This window comes from Abrus precatorius, unplaced genomic scaffold (genome assembly GCF_003935025.1).
Source record: "Abrus precatorius isolate BTA unplaced genomic scaffold, Abrus_2018 Scaffold4, whole genome shotgun sequence".
NCBI lineage: Eukaryota > Viridiplantae > Streptophyta > Magnoliopsida > Fabales > Fabaceae > Abrus > Abrus precatorius.
The window spans coordinates 3,875,787-3,898,110 of NW_020874384.1; the positions used below are offsets into that span (position 1 = coordinate 3,875,787).

A 22,324-nucleotide genomic window follows, 5' to 3' on the forward strand; every position below is an offset into this window, starting at 1 on the left:
AAAGTTGACAAAGTTTGGTGAAATGTCTATGATAAAATAATGAGGAAATTGAGATAAGCACATGTAGGGAGGGGAAAGTAGCAAAGGAAATAATTATATAATAATAAAAAGTAAAAATGAAAATAGGCCTAGAGCATGAGAGAGTGGAGAAGGGAAAGGATATAGATGATAGTGTGTGGATGATAAGCATGGATGGCCATGTTGTTAGGTAGTGGTTGCTTGGATTTAGGTGATTGTGATTGGTATGAGATCGATCCCAAAGTCATCCTCCCCCCCCCCCCCCCATGTATCCCATGTAGTAGTCTTTTCTCAGTCAACCATCTATCCCTTTCACAAACTCAACCTCAGCCCATAACGCTTTTTTCTTCTTTTCTATTTCATTTTTTATCAACTCTAATTATTGTGTCCTATCCTCTCTTATTACCCTAAAAGGCTAAAGTTCATCTTATCTCTCTTTTTGTTTGCAACTCTTCCACTTACCTGCCCAACACTATCTTCTAACCCTATTTTAATGTGACTGAGTGGTCCATTCACACCACACACACAAAAGTCCTTTCGGTATGCGCAGTCGAGATTGAAGATTTCTTCCCACACTCATCAAGTTGGTCGCCACTTGACAAACAATTTGTGCAATTCAATTTTCAACTATTAACTGCTTTTTTGTTACTTATCAAATCTATTCTTATTTATTTATGCATGTTGGTCACCACTTGACCAACTTAATTCTTTACTTCATACAACATTCAATATTTTCCAATTTTCTAAAATATTATACTACTTCTACATCTCATCTTAATTGCTAACTACTCCCTCAGTCACCGGTTAATAAATTTAAATTAGATTAATATATATATTTAATAGTTTAAAGAATTCAAAAAGTATTACATGTACTTTTAACATAAAAAGATTCATTAATAAATGTTTTTAAGACGTTAATTAAATATGCTTGACTATAAAGAATTAAAAATTATATGAAATATTACATAAAAATTACGCATTTAATATATTAAGAACTCAGTTTGCAAAATAAGCTTACTCGATGAATTGGTTTTAAAATACCAAAAATGAGAGAGACAGAGGATTTAGACATAAAAATTAAAGACTCAAATAAATTTGGATTTCCTTACAAAGGATCAAATTTAAACTCTCTTTTTAAACACTCGAGTCAAGTACCTTGAATTAATGACTTTATTCAACTCTCCTGTTTAAATAGCTAGCTTAACACCGTTGAAGAAGAACTATGTCTGATTCATTTTGAAAAAAATAAAAAGTAAAAAAAATATTATTAACTTTTTATAAACCGAAAACTTAATTAAGCCAATAATAATTTATGGGTAACTAATATGTGAGATGTCTTAATTTGTTATTTATATAAGGAAGCATTCAATGAAGAAAATTGAATAACACTTAAACTCCTGATAGCAAGACCTAGATAGTTATTTAAAGTTATTAATTAATTTAACAAAATGTACTGTTATTTGTGATTAGGTGCAGAATTACGTTTGGTCCTCCGAAACTTAGCACGTTTGAGGCCTTAATCTACGTACATTAACATTAGTTTGCGTCATGATCTTTCATTTAGAAGTTAGCATAAAACTAAATACTCTTTCTTTTAAATAATTCTTATTTAAGTTTTCATACAGTGATTCAAAAGTCATTAAATTAATTTTAAGAAAATATCATCTGATTATATTACCCTCATCATTAAAATTCTCTTATTTTATTAATTGGAGATGCAGAAAAAACAAATATAAAATTAGAAAAATACAATCAATACTTTTAGATTGTTTAAAATGACAAATAAGTTAAAATAAAACAAATTCTTTGTATGACAATTATTTTGAAAAGGAAGGACTATAAGGTTGATACATGGTAAACTGGAACTATTAGCAACCGTCTATTTATGATGGTCTATGATAGGTGCCATGGTTAGTCGATGAATTTGCAATTCAACCCATTTTCTAACACCCAAAGATGTTACACCATTTTCAGACATGTTCACATCCATATGCAACTCAATTTTTCTGTTTATATGCTTTACTAAACATCTTTAATTTTAAAGTTCACTGTATCAAGGGACCAACTAAGACATATTCACATGTAACAAAGGATGAAAGGAAGAAAACTTCTTTCATGACAAATCGAGACTTAACATGCATCGTAGTCTTCCTCAGAAACTCATGGGTAACTTAAAAATTTTCAATCTCTAGCACTGCATTGCTCGAGCACTTCCCTTTATTTGATGCAGTGATCTTGGAATTATACTTGGCCTGGTCGAGGTTGCTTTGAATATGATCATTTATAATTTGAAGATATTCCAGTGCTTCTGGGCATTTCTACAAGTGCTCTAGAGAAAGGTGTATGTATGTCTGCATTGCATGATCAAGAGGTACCAAAGATGAATTTTCCGAAAAAACCCACCGAGAAAATTCCAAATATTTCCAAATCAAAGCAATCTTCCAAAAGAGTTTTGGCCAAAATTAGTTGTTTGGTGAATTGATTTTTTAGACATGGCATTGGCATCACATGGTATTGGACCCCTTTATCTCACAATAAACTAAATTCCGAGACATACCAACCATCCTCGATCTTAATTAAATTTGATACCGACATCTTGAACGTAAGTTACAATTATTGGATTTGTTTTCGGTTTCTCTCTCCACTTTCAAGAAGCTAAGGATTCTCACACACCAAAAAGGGGCCAATTTCAATTTTTGAGAGACTTGTTCCAATTTCTTCTGAAGGAAAACTGACTTTACGAGGTCTTATCTGAACGCACTAGTAGAAAAGCTTCAGAAGCAAGATAAATTTTTAAAAAAATAAAAATGAATGTGTGTATAAAATATGACATTAAATTTAACAACCAACACAGTTGAGTTAGACAAATTTAATATTGTCTTAGCGCTTGTACCAACTAGCATCATCAATCAAGTTGATATCATTACAATCACTGCTTAGAAGTGGATGTGACGTGGGTTTTTGATCGCTTTGAGAAAACATTAACTCCTCTACAGGCCAACCAACAACTTTCCATTTGTTTTCACACGCTTCTATTTATTTCTAAGACAGGTGCGGGTACGTAAAAGTAATGTGAATACCGTGGAATGCCTGAAAATCAAGGTGCCCTCTTCAATTCCAAGTCCAGAGACTCACTCTATTAGCAATTTGGATGACTTTTCATTTCCAACTTTGGGCCCCAAAAAGAGAACTATTAAACAACCCATGCTGTACTTATAGATCAACCATACAATTGGGCCTATCAGGGTCTATACTATAATAAAAGGATAATTCGGGCTTAAGCAAAAATATTACGCAGGTTTGGTTCAAGTCCACTACCACCACAACCTTTGTGTTTTTGAGACTGAATCCCTCTACGGAGAATGAAACACAACATAAAGCAGATTTCAGAAACAGCTTTTGAAACAAGTTTTAAGAATAAAAAATGTTTCAAACAGTAAATACTGTTTTGGGCTTTGTTGAAGTCTCGTATTGAATATTGGAGCAATATTGTCAAATGTAATGAAGATTTTCAAGTAGTGATAGTTGTTAATAAATTCTCTACTTTCTCAAATTAAGTATTGGGATTTTCTCCGAATAGCACATCTTTTGTAGGTCAATATGGTGCTCTGGTCTTGCTGTGAAGGCACGTCATTTTCTCTAAACTTGTGAAGCAACTTATGGTTTGTTAGCTATAGAAACAGAAACACCCATGAAATTCTCATACACGCCTTTTCAACTCATGGTTTCCAAGACATTTTCTTTGGTGTTATTGTCCACTTGGTAGCTTTTTCTTGTCTTCTGACTCCACGTGATATGGCTACTCAATGGATTCTTAACAGTTTGCTGCAATTGAAGTCAAAGGGTCTCACAGTGCTTATTCTTTGGTTTAGTGTGGTCTTCAAGGCCTCTTCTTCGCCTATTCAACATGGATTCACACGGATAGTAATTCCACGCGATTAATTAATGTCTAAAACACAAAATGCTGAATGGACAACGTGCAGATACACACGAGTGAAACATGTTAATAGGAATTAGGAATGGAAACAGACTAGGTAAGACGAGACTTTACTCTAAATAGACCTGACCTGTAACATAATTATTAGGCTTGAATCTAGCCTGTTACTTGTTATATGCTTTATTTTAGACTTGACCTGACCTGTTTAAGTGGCTTGACCTAACCTGAAGCATGTTAACAAAGTCTGTTATAAAAAAAAATTAATATTAATAAAAATATAAATCTAAATATTTTATTATCAAATTAGTTTATACATTTTTTTAATTTCTATTTATGTTTTTAATAATTATTAAATAATTATAATAATATTTATATAATTTTATAAATAATTTTTAAAATATTATTTAAGTATTAATTATAAATATTTTATATTAATAACATTTTTATTTATATTTTTCTTGATTTATTTTTTAAAGTTATATAAATAGTAAATATTTTAGTTTTATTTTAGAAACATATTTTGTTTATTTAAAGACATCTTATATTCAACAAATAAAATCATAGTAAATACATAAAATTGATAAAAAAAAATAATAACATTCACACACTTTATTGAATAAATTAAAAGAAAATTATTATGTTTTAAAAAAAATAAATTTAAACTTAATGCAATTTATATATATATATATATATATATATATATAATGACAATAATAATAACTATTAAATTAAAAAAATAATTAAAAAAAAAACACTTAGAAAATTTATTGAATCAGCTAAAAAAATTATTATATTTTAAAAAGTAAATAAATATTGTCATTATAAAAATAAATACTTATATTATAAAATTCATAGATGAAGAAAAATAACATATAAGCATAGGAAGAATTATTAAAATTTATATTTAAATTAAAATAACTTATATTTCTAAATTTTTATCTTAATTAAAAAATATGTGATAAAACTTAATATAAAAATTTAAACTTAATGTACTATATATATATATATATATATATATATATATATATATATATATATATATATATATATATAAATAAAAACAATAATAACTAATAAATTAAAAAAATAATTACAAAATATTTAATTTTATTTATTTCATTAATTTGTTATTTTAAATTAACAAATAAATATAAAATTAACTACACTATAATACTAATGTAATATAAAAAATATTACTGATACAATAAATTAAAACACATACTTATATATTACATATAAATTGATAAATTAATTAATAATTTAATTAAAACATGTGCAAGTTTCAAAAATATATATTATTATATAATTTATTTATAATTATATTATTTATATTATTTGCTATATGGTCTAGATATATATATATATATATATATATATTATAATAAGTTTTTTATTTTATTTTGTTATCATTTTTTTTATAAATTTTTACTTTCAAATAAAATATAATTCAGATTTAAGCAATTTCTATTTATTATAAATAAAAAGAATTATAACATACTATATTAATATAATAATTAAATAATTAAATTAATAATAATAAAATTAAGAGTATAAAAAATATGTTAATATAATTTTATTATTTTATTTTTAAATTTTATTTCGTTTAGTTTTTATTATGTCTTATTTCTGTTAAAAGACTTAACTATTTTTTAAATTGTTTAAATATAATAATTTATTATTAAATAAATTTATTATTTAAAAAATGCAATCATATATAAATATTTTTAATTTTTAATAGAATATAATTTCTATTTATTATAATTATAAATAAATAAAATTATAACATAATATATTAATTTAATAATAATAGAATTAAGAATATAAAAAATATATTATTAAATAACTTTATTATTTAAATATATTTTGATAGCTCTATTTTTAAATTATAATATATATATATATATATATATTTATACAGACCGGCCTGTCAGGCTTAACAGGCTTTATAAACAGCTCAAGCTTGACTTATTTACTTAAACAGACCTTAAAAAAAGGCTTGAGCTTGATTTGTTTATTAAAAAAGTTAGATCAGACCAAGCTACAGACCCCTGTCAGGCGGCCTGATCTGTTTCTATCCCTAAACATGTATATAAAATAAGATTCTAAAAAATATTATTTTATAATATAAACACTTATCTTAAAGATCTTAAAACAAAATAAAATTATATATTTTAAAATAATTCAAATTTATTTACTAAGTTGTGTATTTTTTTTTAATGATAATGAATTCTAACAAAAAAAAATTAGGGGCATAATTTTTTAATATTTTACATTATATTTTACGTTAATCTTTTCAATAGTTAAAAATTAAATTATTTTAATAATATCGATGTATATCCATCAATATTGAAGTGTTGGTTGATGGTGTTTGAGATGTATCATAGCGTCATTTAAGTTTCAATTTAAATTAGCGTCTTATTGAATATTGTGTCCAGGGATTATTAATTAGTCAAACATAAAAGAAAATTATTAAAAATATGTTAAACCTTATTAAAAACTACAAAAAAGATATTAATAATATTTTATAATAAAAACCTTTTATTTTTAGTTTTTTATCAGCATTTACCTTAATTTAATATTCGTGTTACGTCCTAAAAAATAAAATAACTCGTGTGGTTATTCCAAACCCTGCTTCGGGTTCTTGTTATGGTTCTCTACGTGCAAGATTGGTGGTAGAAGATGGGGAACATTAAAGAGAAAGCAAAGCTTGCAGGTTTTGGTCATGGAAGTTGATAAAATGAATTAGTTTTTAAGGGAATCCAAACACTAGTTTCTGGATTCGTAACTCTACCACTGTGAAGCCTTTTTAGTTGACGAGGTTGAAATCTCCTGCTGTGGCCGCTTGGCATACTCATTCATCAGCATTAACATGCATGGATGACAATGTTGACCATAAGACAAATATGCTTGCTCAACCCACATCTATGCAAATCAAAATAGATTTAGTTGTTGTGTTGAGGCAAATTTGCAGAGTCTGATTTCTGTGTCTTATTCACAAAGGCATTGCCATCATGCTTGTATTTGTGTGATGCTATGATTTAGGGTGTCAGAGTTCTCCCGCAGTTTGGAAGTGCTGTTGAATCATGCAACATGTTCTAAAGGACAATCTTGTACAGTTTCTGAAATTGGAATTTTTTTTGAATTCATAACCGATGTAGTGTGAAATAATATTCATGTTTGTTGTATTTTATAATAGTAATTTAAGATTTGAAATTTCAGTTTAGAGATCCTTATAAAATATCCGTGAGAATTTTTTTATCATTTGTTTATATTCTACCTTTTCAGTTGTCACTTTTACTTTTTGAGAACGCTATGATGAGAATTTTCTTTTGCTTGGATACAGTGAACACAATTTTGTTGCGGTAAATGGTTTGCTTCCATTGTGAGCACCTCTTCCACTTGCTTAATTAAAGCTTCTGATTGTGAATAAAATATAATTGAAGCAATACGTGAAGAAAATTAATCATCGTTCATCAAACCATCGTTTTTCTTCTTTCCTTCAGCTCTCAAGATAAAAAATAAGATGCTCAAAATTTAAAAGCATTTCCCAGTAGAAATAACACAAGTTTGATAGATTTTTTAGGCTCCATAATGGATTAAGTGGCAAGCCCACGAGCACGATTTGATCCACAACCACGTTACTTTTTGGAGTTAATCGGGTGCATACTCGAGTACTTGATCTCTTCGTCAACCAGAAACACCAATGACAAGACCTATTTTAGGTGCTCGCAGGTCTATTTTCATGAAACTAATTATTTATTAGCATCTTCTCCAATATCTCACAATTGTGCATCCGTGTTTATCTGTTGCCTCACTCCATCAATATCAAACACCATCTTTCTCCACAATCACGAGTTATTACTATTGCTTTTACTAATCAAAACAATCGTATAGAGTACAAATGACATTCGAATTAGAGTATAACCCAAAAATATCCATTCCATGTCGCGGAATTTTCACTAATTTTTCTCATATTTCAAGGCTCTCTCATTGGAATTGGACCGACAAAAACAAAATAGAAATCGCAAACTTAGCAGACGACGTACCTTATGTATTTTTATATTATTTTTAATATCTCCTTTTATTATATTAATTATCAAGTTAAAATTTTAATTTTAATCGGCCGAGAATAATGTCAAATGTACTTACTGTTTTAAAGTGTTTTTTTTTTTTGAAAAAAAAGAAGACAAGTAACAATCACAACTCACACGTAACTCTTACTTTCACCCAAGCTTGGACATAGCCCAGAGTGATCCTTACATAGACCTGGATTTCCAAGAGCACTCTTTGTATAATTCGCATTGGCATAAAGAGGAGGGATTGCCCCAGAAAGCTGATTGTTTGAGAAATTCAACAAATTAAGCTTCAAATTCTGCAGCTCATTAGGAGCATTGCCATTAAGCCTATTATTTGCCAAATCAAGCTCATTGAGCTTCTTCCAACCACCAATTCCTCTAGGAAAATTCCAGAAAGCTGATTATCACTTAGAACAAGCCTATTCAACTGATTCAGTTTAACAAACTTGTCGGAATCCGACCAGTAAGTTTATTATCGTTTGCAATAAACTCCAGAAGATTAACCACCGACCCAATTGCCTCAGGAATCGACCCAGAAAACTGGTTCCTCGAAAGTAATAAAATTGACATGTTACCAGTCCGGGAAATCGCGCCAGCATATTATATGTGATACTTTAAAAATAATAATAATAAATTAAATACTATTTCTACAGCTGTGATACTTAAAAATAATAATAAAAGAAATTAAGTATTGTATTATATGTGACAAAAAATAGTTTCAGATGAAGAAATATTTTAGTTTTAATCTTAGTTTAAGAATTAGTTTTTTTTTTTTTTTTTTTTTGGCAAGAAGTCCATGTTTATACTGACTGCAGTATAGTATAACTTTTTATTATTATCAAAATACAACAATATCTTAGGATGTTAAGTTGCTGTACGAATAATATGGCTTTATAATACAAATATGTGTTAAGTCTCGAAATCTTAGAATAGAGATGATTTTAGACACTTTTTAATTGGTGAATGGATAAATTCTTGGTTAGACTTGATTTACCCAGGTTAAGAAATTCATGAGACGGTTAGCAAGGGAATATAGAGATGTTTCGGAAAGCTTGTGTGAGGAATTTATTTTAATAATTTTTTAATATAATTCATTACTATAAACTCATTTTAATTTATTAGAATAAACTTTACGGTCCGATTTATAGGTATGACATAAATTCTCATATATGATATCTCAAGTTAGCTAAGAATAAAATTTGAATTGTTCCTACAAGAATTTGGACAAATTTGTTATCTAGCTTTTAAGAGTGATGAGTTAGATCCAATTATTTGATTACGTATCTCAAGTAAGTTGAGCTACCGTTATAATACGTCTCCGAAACCAGAATTGATATATAAAACGCTGTTCTTGAGTGATGAATTGTCGACACTTGACTCGGTTGAGGCCCGCCACTTTCACATTGCCTTTTCCCTGTAAAGAAACAACTAAGAGCAAAGCCCGTGTCTTCTCTAATTTTGGAAAAATGGTTGTTATACATGATCTCATGGTCTATATTATATTCCAAGAAAGAGATAAAAGAGAATAGAGAGAGAAACAAAAGATACGAACGGGTGCTCTAATATGACAAAGAGAGAATACAGATAGAAAAATGAAGTTTAGCAAAAGTAAATATACTATACACTACAAATGTATAAAAATTAAGCTCCTGTTGGGTTTGTCCTAAATTGGACAGGGCAAAAAGCAAACAGACAAACCAATACCAACACAGTTCTCTCGTGTCAACACCGAGTGTTTTCTATTTATGATGGAGGCAATCATAGTCACCATGACTCCTTCTGCTAGTGCTAGAGTCACAAACGAAACTTTTTCCTCCTCCGAACATGGTAGGTGTATTACAATTTACAAGAAGAGACTATGTTGTTTTTTAACTTCTCCCTTGGGTAGACTTTCCAAATTGAAATTGAAAATGATTTTATTGATCTTAAAGTCATGTTCTAATGATACTAGTAATAATAATAATAATAATATAGGATGTAGAACCGGGGTCGTATTAATTTGTCAAGGCAACTTAATAAGAAATTATGATAATATGTCGTTGTGAATTGGATACGTCATCTTGATGATCTCAAAAAGTTCAAAGTAATCGTGATCAAAATAAATATGCATGGACCTACTTACAGTGAACGCATTAGTAGTGTTACGATGAACAAAATTATGAGTAACCTTCCAACTGATATTAACACATGGAATAATCTTAGCGGAAGACCGTATAGGTAATTGTCCTTTATGATTTAAAATTCCATGCTGGAAACCAATAACAAAAAGTTATCAACCCTTTTTATCTTCATATCTTCTCATATAAATGTTAATTGGTTCCTATATATTCGACCTTCTCAATCTCATGGCCCCATCCATCCATGAACTCACACGGTTGGAGTGGTAGTTTGCTATCATATATGCAACATGTTCCAAATTAAGGTCCAAAGAGTCATTGATTGCAAGCTGAAATGATTCTCTAGTAATAAGTCAGTAAAAGTAAATCTCTTGAAAATGTTATACAGTTCTAGCCAAACTACTGAAACGTGATGTAGTGGACATACAAAGACCGAGGGTCTTTCCTATAAAATCCCGTTCATTTTCATCAAAAAGCATCCCTCACTTACCTTTAATTTCTTCCTAGTTAATTTCTCCCTCACTCACACTAAGTACTCACTGTATCGTCCAGTTACGTTTCACAGCCATGTTGCCAAGAAGTAGAACACTTCCTAGCAGAATCCACCAAGGAGTTGTAAGAGAAAATCAATTAATTTTCTAGGATAATAATCTTTTTCTATTTTTTTTTTTTTAACGTTGATTAATTGATGTTCAATTGCTTACAACAGATAGAAGAGAGGCATGATATCAGGCACTACTTACAAGTAGAAGTGCGACCCAATGCCCCAACGGAGACCGAAGCGATTAATATTCAGTCTAACTATTCCAAGTGCTTCGACGATGATGGACGCTTGAAGAGAACAGGTTATAATTTAGCTTTATATCAAAGCTCTGGTAGATTGATTTCAGGGTAGGTGCATATAACTTCCTGATTGATTGATTTCTTTCATAACTATATTATTTCGCCAAATTCTAAAATTTGTTATTATAGTTTAATTTTTAATGATTTTTTTATGTCCTCACTCTAATTATCGTTAACTTTACTATATAGATTCCTATTTAAAAATTCAGATAAATCTTAAAAGCTTATGCGATGTTTTCTGTATTAAATAAATTCTTATAATTTATTTTAAGTTTTCCAATAGGCAAGTCCCCGTAGCTTAGGTTAATTGTCGTTGGTGAGTAAAAACTCATTTATGATTTTTTTTTAGAAATATAGTAACTATAAGAGTTTATAGGATAATTGAATAAAAAAAAAAACAATTTTCTATTCGAGTAGAATGTTACAGTGGATTTTTAAACATGCAAATATAAAAAATTTAAAATATTAGGAAGGAAAATATATTTATATTTATGTATGAATATTTTATTATAATTTTAAGCAAATTCAGTTAAATAATAACTTTCTAAAAATTTAAAAATATTACACCATATTGCAAAGGTCAAAATGGCAAATATGTATATATACAAATACAAGTGTATTAGTATCGAAAACAATACGACTAGCTACGTCATAATTTTTAAAGCATGGATGCAACAAAGTTACGAAGTAACACTTGTGTGTGACATAAAACAATAGCAATGTTATTGGTGACACTGGAAGTGATAAATTAAGAATGATGTATCGCGGCGTTGCAGGGACATTTTGGACAGCAACTGCTCATATCATCACTGCTGTTATAGGGTCGGGAGTCCTTTCACTAGCATGGGCGGTGGCTCAGCTTGGTTGGGTTGCTGGACCGGTTGTCATGTTTCTCTTTGCCGTCGTTAATCTATACACTTCCAACCTTCTAACACAGTGTTATAGGACCGGTGACTCCGTTACTGGACAGAGAAATTACACCTACATGGACGCAGTAAAGTCCATCTTGGGTAGGATGATTAAGAATCTACTGTAATTAATATGCAACTACAAGAAAGTTTGTATGTTGTTGTAATTAAACTAATCATGCCATTTTGTTGATTTCAGGAGGAAAAAAAGTCAAGTTATGTGGCCTAATCCAATATGTGAATCTGTTTGGAATTGCAATTGGGTATACCATTGCTGCCTCAGTTAGTATGATGTGAGTTAGATCATAAGTGATAGTTATTATTTCTTGCTCTATTAAAATGAAGTTACTTGTTGGAACTTAAAAATTAATATGCCTAGTGATATATGAATGATGTTTCCATCCCAGTAAATAAAATGGACTTTCATTTGATTAAATAACTATATAATATGGCGTGTATGTATATATTATTGACCTTTCATCCCGCCTGTGTCTCAGGGCTATAAAAAGGTCGAATTGTTATCATAAGAGTCATGGAAAAGATCCATGCCATATGTCAAGCAATGGGTACATGATAACATTTGGAATAGCAGAAGTGATATTTTCCCAAATCCCAGACTTTGATCAAATATGGTGGCTATCCATAGTTGCAGCTATCATGTCCTTCACTTATTCTGCGGTTGGATTGAGCCTTGGCGTGGCTAAAGTAGCAGGTGCAAGCAGATTTATATTTTATGTGTATGACATTCATATGCAACTTTCAACCATGATTTGCTTCTTTGTGCAACTTTTTAAGTTTGTATTTCACCTTGCAGAAAATCAAACTTTTAAAGGAAGCCTGATAGGAATTAGCGTTGGCACAGTGACACAAGCTGGAACAGTTACTAGCACACAAAAAATATGGAGAAGTTTACAAGCTCTGGGGGCAATGGCCTTCGCATACTCTTTTTCCGTTATCCTCATCGAAATTCAGGTAATTCATATATGGCCTATGTTGAAAATACATATTCTTCACAAAATTAATTCTTAAAAATTAATAAACCATTTTGGCTGCCTTACAGGACACCATAAGATCCCCTCCTGCAGAGCACAAGACCATGAGAAAGGCCACTACGTTGAGCATCACAGTTACCACAGTGTTCTATTTACTCTGTGGATGCATGGGCTATGCAGCCTTCGGAGATAATGCCCCTGGAAATCTCTTAACTGGTTTTGGATTCTATAACCCTTATTGGCTTCTCGACATTGCCAACCTTGCAGTTGTGGTGCACCTAGTTGGGGCATACCAGGTATTATTTCATACTATCCTTCATTAGTATCTTATTCCAGCGAATTAATGTAGCTTCTAAAATGTTAGTTGGCCACTATCATTTGTTTTGAGTTGCTTTAATTTTGAATTCATTTAAGTTTCTCAATCCTAGATATAAACTAGGGAGCAAGATAAAGAAATGTAGTAGTATATTAATATTAATATTAATATATTTTTCCAGGTATTTTCCCAGCCATTATTTGCATTTGTTGAAAAATGGAGTGCACGTAAGTGGCCAAAGAACGATTTCGTGACAGCAGAATATGAAATACCGATTCCCTTCTGTGGGTTGTATCAACTGAACTTGTTCCGCTTGGTATGGAGAACCATTTTTGTGTTGTCAACGACCATCATAGCGATGCTGATGCCATTTTTCAATGATGTGGTTGGAATACTGGGAGCTTTTGGATTCTGGCTCTTGACAGTTTATTTCCCAATCGACATGTATATTTCACAAAAGAAGATCGGAAGATGGACTACTCGGTGGGTTGGACTTCAGATACTTAGTTTCAGTTGCCTCATCATTTCATTATTAGCTGCCATTGGTTCCATGGCCGGTGTGGTTTTGGATCTCAAGACTTATAAGCCATTTAAAACTAGTTATTAAGTGAAAAGAACTGTGAGAAATAGATGTGTTTATGCAAGATACTATAGCAAATCAATGCTAAGTTAGTTTATGCAAAGCATATATTGTCCATGCCAGCTGCTGTTAGAACAGTTGGATTAAAGAAAATTGATAATTTGACATTACCTAGAGGCCCAGATTTGGAAGTATGTATGTCTTGTCTCCGAGCAAGTACCCCGTCCAAGTTACAAGGAATAATTTGTATGTCTAAGCGTTAGTCATATTACTTGTGTTCCCTCCCCACCTTACTATTTCTTCCTTTTCCCATTTTATTTCTTCAGTTATTTTACTTCTGTTTCATCACTTTGGTAGCACTTTATTTCTTCATTTATGTTACTTTGGTTCCACCCCTCTGGTAACCCTTTATTAAGAACTTTTTCCCTTTCATTTCTAAAGGGCAGAACACTACCGTGGCCACTTGTAGTATCCCTACTAAAGTCCAACCATGATTGTGCAATTTATATTGATTGTGCAATTTATATTTAGAGTAAAAAGGAAGGGTAAAAAAAATGGAATTCAATAGAAAATTCGGTGAGTAACTCAGAACCCGTTAATCTTCTTGTGCCATAGACTCTTGAATAAAGAAATGTAACGAATATAATTCCTTTTCCAAAACATCTATCACTAACTATAAAGATTGATTAAAATAAAAAAATGAACAAACAGACAAACCAATACAACAACTAATAGATAATATATAAAGGCGTGGGAGATCCTAATGCTCTTGCTTTTCATGACTTGTTATTTCTTAGCCTTCAATTTAGCAGAATTAACTTCACCAGCAGCTTTTGCTAGTGTTGTTGGTTTGATGACGCTTTTGGGGTTGAGAGCCTTCCTAAGTTTGAACACAGCCCAAGCTGTTCCAATCGCATGCCCCGCAGCATCTAAGCCTTCATTTGTTACCTGAGCTGCTTGCTCTCCATATCTAACAAAACCAAAAAAAGACAATTCAAAGAAAAGCCAGTCAATCATACACATCAAGAAGACTCAAGATGCTTCTTGCACTCTTTTTATGAGAATACTTGAATAAATGACTAAATTTTTAAGGAATGAACTTACTTATGTGAAACGAGTCCAGTGGTCACAACTGAGGAAGTGGACATGACATTCCTTCCAGCTACTTCCGCAGCATCACAGACCTTATCTGCACATCACATAGCCAGACTAATAAGAATATTAAAAAAAATCAAGTCCTAGCTTTCATCAACGCATAATCAAGAGAGACAATAATTAACTCAAAATCCACATAATACAGATATAAATAAAACTTAAATAATATTAAAAACGCCTATGATATTTATCCATGGTACCAAAAAGATACGTATAATATAACTTACTGAATCCATCCATGGTAGCAAGGACGATTTCTCCTGGAAGAAGGCTAAAGAATTTCTTGCCCGCTTTGGAGTTCACCACAGAACTTGTGAAGAATCCAGACACCTTAACAACCCCCGAGAGAACGCCGGTGGCCACTTTCTCTGACATCTTCGTCAACTTCTTAACCCTGTAAAGGCCACAACATGAAAAAATTATAATTAAAATGAACATGGAACAAAACATTGAATTCAAAGTAAGGAATTCCAAGTTCCAACCTTTTCATCCTCTCCAAGGCTTGTGGACTAATATGGGATTGGGAACCAGGTTGCAACCTCTTCTTCAAGAAATCATTACCCCATTTCAACCTATCCACAGTAACGTCCCCACACCACAAAATCCCCCTAACCACTTGCCCTGACCCTGAGGCAATCCACCTTGCAAAGTTACCACTGTAATCTTCAACGTTTGGTGCCAACGTAGTCCAATACGCCGCAGAACGCTCCTCCACCACTTCCCTCTTCTTCTCCGACTTCAACTCCTCCGGCGATGTTTCCTTGGACACAGACCCATCCAACACCTCCCACCCACGCACACCCTCCACTCTCTCCTCCGATACAAAGCTATACTTCTCCAGAACTTCATCCAGTTCCTTCAACACCCCCTCTTGCCCTTTCGCCGCCACCGTCAACCCATAATTCAACACCTCCAACTCATTCTCCCCGTGCTTCTGCGGAACCTTAAGCGTGAAGAAGTAGTGAGACTCGTCCAGCTTCACAGCCGACACGTCTTTTGCCAACGGCCACTGAATTTGGTCTCCGATGCGCGCCAGAACTGCCACCACCTTTTCCCCTTCCCTGAGGCTCGCTATGGTGAGGTCCCCAGAAGCGAGATGGACGCTGGAGTCCTTTTCTATGAGGTGCAGAATCGCTCCCGGGACAGTGACAAGAACATGTTCCATTGGTTGTGTCGTATTTGAGTCTTCCTCGGCAACAGCAACGTTGTTGGTATCGATTGAGGGGTACATGGAAGAAGAAGATGAAGAGGACTGAGAGAAGGGAGAATTGGCTTCTGGGTTTGTGAAATCGACTCGTGGATAGAACGAAGAATGTTGAGACATGGTTGTGAAATGTGACAGTAGTGAAGAATGAAGACGAATGAGAATTATTTATATAGTATTGGTGCGTGGAATGGATTAAGATTAAGGCTTATGGGAAACATTTTAAAACGTAAGACAAAACCGACATGGCGAAGAAAAGAAAACACGTGGCGGTGGGGAAGCCGTGTAATAAGCGTGGACGTGGACGTAGAGCGTTCTGAATATGCCATGAGAGTGCCAGTTATGAATCAGTTACTTTCTCGTTAAGAAACTGGGAACAATCCAGAGGCGCCAATTCCCGCGTAGTTTAATTCACAATTAACGAGAGGGCCTCAGCCTAAAACCTAAAAAATGGCCCCTACAAGCCCATACAAGCACCCACCCAAAAACAAAAATGGCCCGAACAAGCCCATACAAGCAACCCATAATGCACGATAATTCCTCTTTCTCCACAAACGGATAAAAAGGCTATAGTTGGATTATATAATTTTTAATTTTTTATAAATTACTATTTTTAATCTTTTTAAATAAAATAATTTATATAAAAATATTTTCAAGCGTTAGCTTCTAGTTGGATTACATCAATTAAATAAGTAAAATTAATATAGCTTATAAAAAATAAAAAATATATCTTAATAAAATATTTCATAAAAAGTAATTATAAATTGTATAATTTTTTAAAAATCAAATGAAGGATATATCTCATGTTGACCGTCCATACGGGGAAAGTTTAGTCATCAAAGTTAACAAGTCATAGTTGGAACCCTTTTCTTAACAAATTCTTAATCCTCTCTTCTAATTCTCCAATCTCCACCTTAATGGGGGAAAAATAAGAATGTTGACCAAAACAATATATATATATATCTCGTTGACCCAAACAAATCAAATTGGTCAACTTAAGAAGAAAGCTTTAAATGATTTTTATTATAAGCATTAAAGAATAATTTCACTTTCCAAAATCCTTAAAAAAATTATATTAAATAAATTAAAGGCTTCGTGCTAAAAAATTTAGATGATAAATTCTCTTTAGTTGCTTCCAGATAAGGAATACCCGCTAACTTGGAATTTCCCCCTCACACTCAATATTTATAGTAATATTATATTGCTTTTGGTTGTTTGGAAAATAAAATAATGTACTTTTTTTATGAATCAGTCTCTAAATTAAACGCCAAGTATCAAATCTCCTTTGCCTTCACTAAGATTAACGCTTGTATTATAAGCTTGGAGTTGGATCCTTTGTGCTTTTGTTTTTTTTTTCAATATAAAGATAATTGTTTTTTTTTCAAAAGCAATCATTATCAAACACACATTTACATTATGCTGGATTAAAGATAAATAAACTTATAAGAAACCTCATTTGCTTTAAAAAAATTTGAAAGGAAGGAAAAATATTTAAAAGGTCAAAGTTTTTTTTATTTCACTGTACATTCAGTTTAGAAGGAAAGAAAAACTAAAATTTGTGAATGGCGTTGATTAAATTATCTTTCTTTTGATAACTTAAATTTAACAATTTTATTATATCAATACTTTAGGATACAAAATACAAATAACAGTTCTTAACACTATTCTTAGAGACTGATTTTCATGGTAAAAAAATAATATAACTAATATTCATAATTTTTACATCCTTAAAAGGTCAGTTCAAAATCTATATATTTGAGGGGAGAATATATTGGGAATCAAGAGAAGATCAATCCAAAATGATGTAGTAAATTCGATTCCTTATGGTTACTGTTTATATATTGTACAAAATTATTTTATAAATTCAATTCCTCATAAAATAATGATTAGTTACTGTAGTTATTAGTATAATAGTAATAATTTAATAAAATTAGAACGTTAGGCACCAGGACTTGTCAACACTCGACACGTGTTTCACTAAGCTTTCGACAAATACACATACAATCAAAGCAAAGGAAACGCTTGGGGGACAGCGTTCAACCCATAGTGGAATTCTGGTCGGTGATGATAATGAACTCGATGGCGGTTTTGTAAGATAAACGACATAGCGTTCTTTCGTTCTGTCAAAAACGTATTTTATCCTTTGTCTGTTTTCGTATGAATTGAGAAAGAGTAATATTAGTTAAGTTTAAACCTTTGTCGTATTTGTAAGTTAGTATTTAAATATAAAAAATCTATAAATTAGTTTATATAATTTGATTTAAATTATATATTCATTCTTATATTTTTAAATTAATTTTTATATATAAAAAATTTATAGATCAATATTTATATGTAGATTTATTTTTAATTTAATATATCTTAAAAACATGTTAACTAATTATTTTCATATCACTAAAGATGTTTCTTGTGTTATTGAAATCGAGTTAAGAATTGAGTTACAAAACAAATGACTTTACAAATGATTAATTCTATATTATTGAACAATTTTTATTTTTATTATTTGATGTACACTCTCTTAAATTATGAAACAATTTTTCATAAATTGTCATTAATGACAACATTCATAATTTTAAAGTATACGTATACTATGTAATGAAACGTAAAGCATAATGCAAATTATTATAACCAAATGATAATTCATTAAAATTTTAATTTTCTTATGAATTTATATTTGTTAAACTTTTATGTTGAACATGATGCAATGAAATTTACTGGTGAACAAAAATAATTATTATAGAAGGAACTTTTAGATAAAGTAAGATATGATAACCTAGTGATGTAGGTATTTTTCTTTAAACAACAGGAATTGAACCTGTGCATGGTGGATTCACAATCCATTACTTTGATCCACTTGGCTGCATCTGCCTTATCTTTATACTATATAAAAATACTATATTAAAATTATCTTATATTTTTATTTCTATTCTTTTACTACAAATTTAAAAATATAATTAACAAAAGAAAAAAAGATTTTATTAGATAAAGGAGAATTAAGAAAGTAAAATAAAAGCCTACAAATTTAAAAATATAGTTAGTAATAGAGAAAGAGATTATATTAGACAACAAAAAAAAAAAGTTAAGAAAGTAAGATAAAATTTGACATTATCTTGGTCATGAATATAAATTTATATTTTTTTTATATTTTATAATAATTTTTTAAAATTTAAATAGTATTTTTATTTATATAATTAATTCATATTTGTAAGTTAATTCTTACATATATATTTATTTACAATTTAGTTTGTTTAGTTTAAATATAACGGCAAATATTAAATTGATAGTAAATATATATATATATATATAAGTATTAATTTATAATTTTTTTAAAATTTATAAACTAATTTATAAATGTGAGTCAAGTATAAAAATAAAAGTATTACTTAAAACTATTAGATAAAAAATTTTACAAGTAAATTTAACACAGTATAATGATTAAATATTATAATTTTTTAAATAAAAAAGTAAAAATATTTTTCTAAAATGTTGAATATTATAGTTCATTTATTTTTTTATTGCTTATTTTAGGTATTTAAAGTTTAGTAGAATTAATAAATTTTCATGTGTTGGATTAATATTAAATTAAAAAGTTATAATAAAATAATAATATATTACATGACTTTTTAAAAATTTAATAACTTTTTTTAAAAAATAATTTTATTATAAAAAATGTTTATTATATAGTTAGTAAGATTAAATTAAAAATATTAAATAAAAGAAAAGTCACACAAGGTAATGAAAAAAGAAAAACCCTTACGAGCACTCTGGTTTAAGAATAAGACTCACTCAAATCATAGATATACACTATTATTATCCAATCTTAAATTATTATAATTTTAAATATTTTTAAAACTTTATTAAAACATTTAATTAAACAATAGGAATAAAAATATTGCAAAAATAATATATCAAAATTGAAGTAACATATTTAATAACTTATTAAATATTTACAATATTTAAAAGAATATATTAAAAAAAAGATACAGTTTAAAAATGTAGGATTTAAAGTTTCTCTGCTAATATTTTCTCTCTATAAAATCTCATATATATATATATATATATATATTATAATATTAAAAAATATATTTTTCAATAATGATATTTAACATTAGAGCTTTCTGCATCGAGTTTTATGCTTGAAATAATCTCAAGCAGAAGCAACTACTAAACAGATGCAGTGAACTTGCCATTTTGTTTCCCTATTCAAACTTGAAATCAGCGGCTGTTTTGCCCGCATAGGATTAATGGAGAAATAAATTCATCATATGGGGCTCTTTCAAAACAAATTATATGTTTCGGGTGGGGAATGACAGATGGAAGCAGTGTCGGAAGATATATGGCCGACACAAAATTTTTTTTTTTTAAATTAATAGTGTCGTCAAACTTGGAACCGACATTTAAAAAAAAATTTAACGGACGAATTTTTATAACACTGATCTACGGCTGCAAACTACACACGTGGAGATTCTCCAGTGTGTTGGAGGGCTCATCCGACTTTAGTGTCGGAATTATTTTTGACGACACATGTTCAGGACAAACACACGCATTGGTCCACGTGACAATCTTGCAGGAGGCACACCGCTCGCCCTTCCATTTCTCCCGCTTCTACTGTTCATCTTCTTCATTGTGTAAGCGAGAAATTTTAAAAATTTTGGCTAAACAAAAACGCAGAGGAAGAAGGGGCGAGCAGTTTTGCCATTTTTAAAAATTTAGAAGGTAAGAATAAAAGATCGTTTCGTATATTAGATAGAAATATGAAAATTTATTTAAAAAAAATATAATTTCTTGCATCTGTTTTTGTTCTCATTTCTGGAAGATTACAATTCTGCGAAAGGGACTTTCGATATGGTCTAGGCTGGTCTAGATTCTCAGATCAAAGGTTAGTAAAATTTACATTATAATTTATTTAGTTGTAATTTTATGTATGTAAAAAATAGGAAAATAGAAAAATACGAAAATAGATAAATAGGTAAATAGAAAAATATAAAAGTAGGAAATATTTAAATTAAAATTTATAATTTTATTGTTATTTATGTAGAAAACTGTATTTAAAAGTAAAAATAATGATGATATTATTATTATACAAATATTATTATGTTAAAATAAAAAAATAATTAAATTAAAAAAATATATAAATATAAATTAATTGAGAAATATAAAAGAATTAAATTAAATAAATATATGAGGAAGAATTATGTGTGATTATTATTATAAGGTTGATAAAATATAAAAATAATTATAACAACATAAAATTGAAATAACAAGAATGAAATATGTTAATTAATAAATTTATATTATTAAAAATTTGCGGTTGTTAAATTTATAATAATATTTCAACAAATATTATGTCACATAATTAAGAAATAATAAATAATTTAAATTTGTGAAAGATAAAAATATAGTTATTTATCATTGAATTATAAATTGGTTTAACTTGAAAAAAAATTTAGAGTAAAAGAATAAGGAATTAAGTGAAAAAAAAAAGATGAATCTATAAAATTATAAGTTAAATAAAATTGAAAATGTTATTTTAAAATATAAATGACTGAAAATAAAAATATTATATAATTAATAATTTAGACATTTGAATATTTTAAAAAGTTTGTAGTTATTTATATGATTTTAATGAATAATAATAAATTTGTAATTTTATTCAAGTGAAAAAAGATTTAAATACATTAGTAAGAATTTATAGGTTAAATTTTCTATAATGATATTTTGAAAATATAAATTTTGTTGTAAGCTATTATTGGAACATATGTTGTAAATGTACTAATTGTAGGTAAATTTAGTTTGATAGAGTCTATTTTAAGGTACAAATTGTTTAATAATAAAATGAAATTATTTTTATTAAATTTAGTTGCTTATATTGTACATTTAAAGTTTGTAGTTTACTTGTTTATATAGATTTTAGATGACATCATCTTCGTTTCGTAGTAGGGTGTTAAATCTCGGCCCCGAGAATGGTTCAACTAATGTTAGTTACAAATATTTTACAATTACCGTATTATATAAAATTATACCTGTAGATTGTCCTTATATATCGTTATTTCTTTCAGTATTTGAAATATTCATAATTGAATCGAAGTCATCTTCCAAATCAGTATTAGAAGAACTATCTAAAGGAATTTCTCCTTCATCTTTATAGTCATCATCGTACTCATTTTTTTCATCTGTA

At 29.5% G+C, this 22,324-nt stretch overlaps 2 protein-coding genes across 2 annotated transcripts; one reads left to right on the plus strand and one right to left on the minus strand.

The window, feature by feature from the left end:
- The first annotated feature begins 10,639 nt into the window (after positions 1 to 10,639).
- LOC113865381 (amino acid permease 4-like) lies at positions 10,640 to 13,814 on the plus strand. Its single transcript, XM_027499878.1, has 8 exons — positions 10,640 to 10,763; positions 10,858 to 10,993; positions 11,768 to 12,001; positions 12,099 to 12,192; positions 12,397 to 12,611; positions 12,714 to 12,871; positions 12,960 to 13,187; positions 13,389 to 13,814. Exons 1-8 carry the CDS (start codon positions 10,716 to 10,718, stop codon positions 13,812 to 13,814), a joined length of 1,539 nt encoding a protein of 512 aa, XP_027355679.1. The 5' UTR covers positions 10,640 to 10,715.
- Positions 13,815 to 14,350: 536 nt separating this feature from the next.
- Positions 14,351 to 16,338, minus strand: LOC113865366 (protein EARLY-RESPONSIVE TO DEHYDRATION 7, chloroplastic-like). The gene is made up of 4 exons (XM_027499856.1): positions 15,425 to 16,338; positions 15,170 to 15,336; positions 14,892 to 14,976; positions 14,351 to 14,757 (listed from the first exon to the last, which is right to left on the minus strand). Exons 1-4 carry the CDS (start codon positions 16,264 to 16,266, stop codon positions 14,574 to 14,576), a joined length of 1,278 nt encoding a protein of 425 aa, XP_027355657.1. The 5' UTR covers positions 16,267 to 16,338; the 3' UTR covers positions 14,351 to 14,573.
- Between the last annotated feature and the right edge of the window lie 5,986 nt (positions 16,339 to 22,324).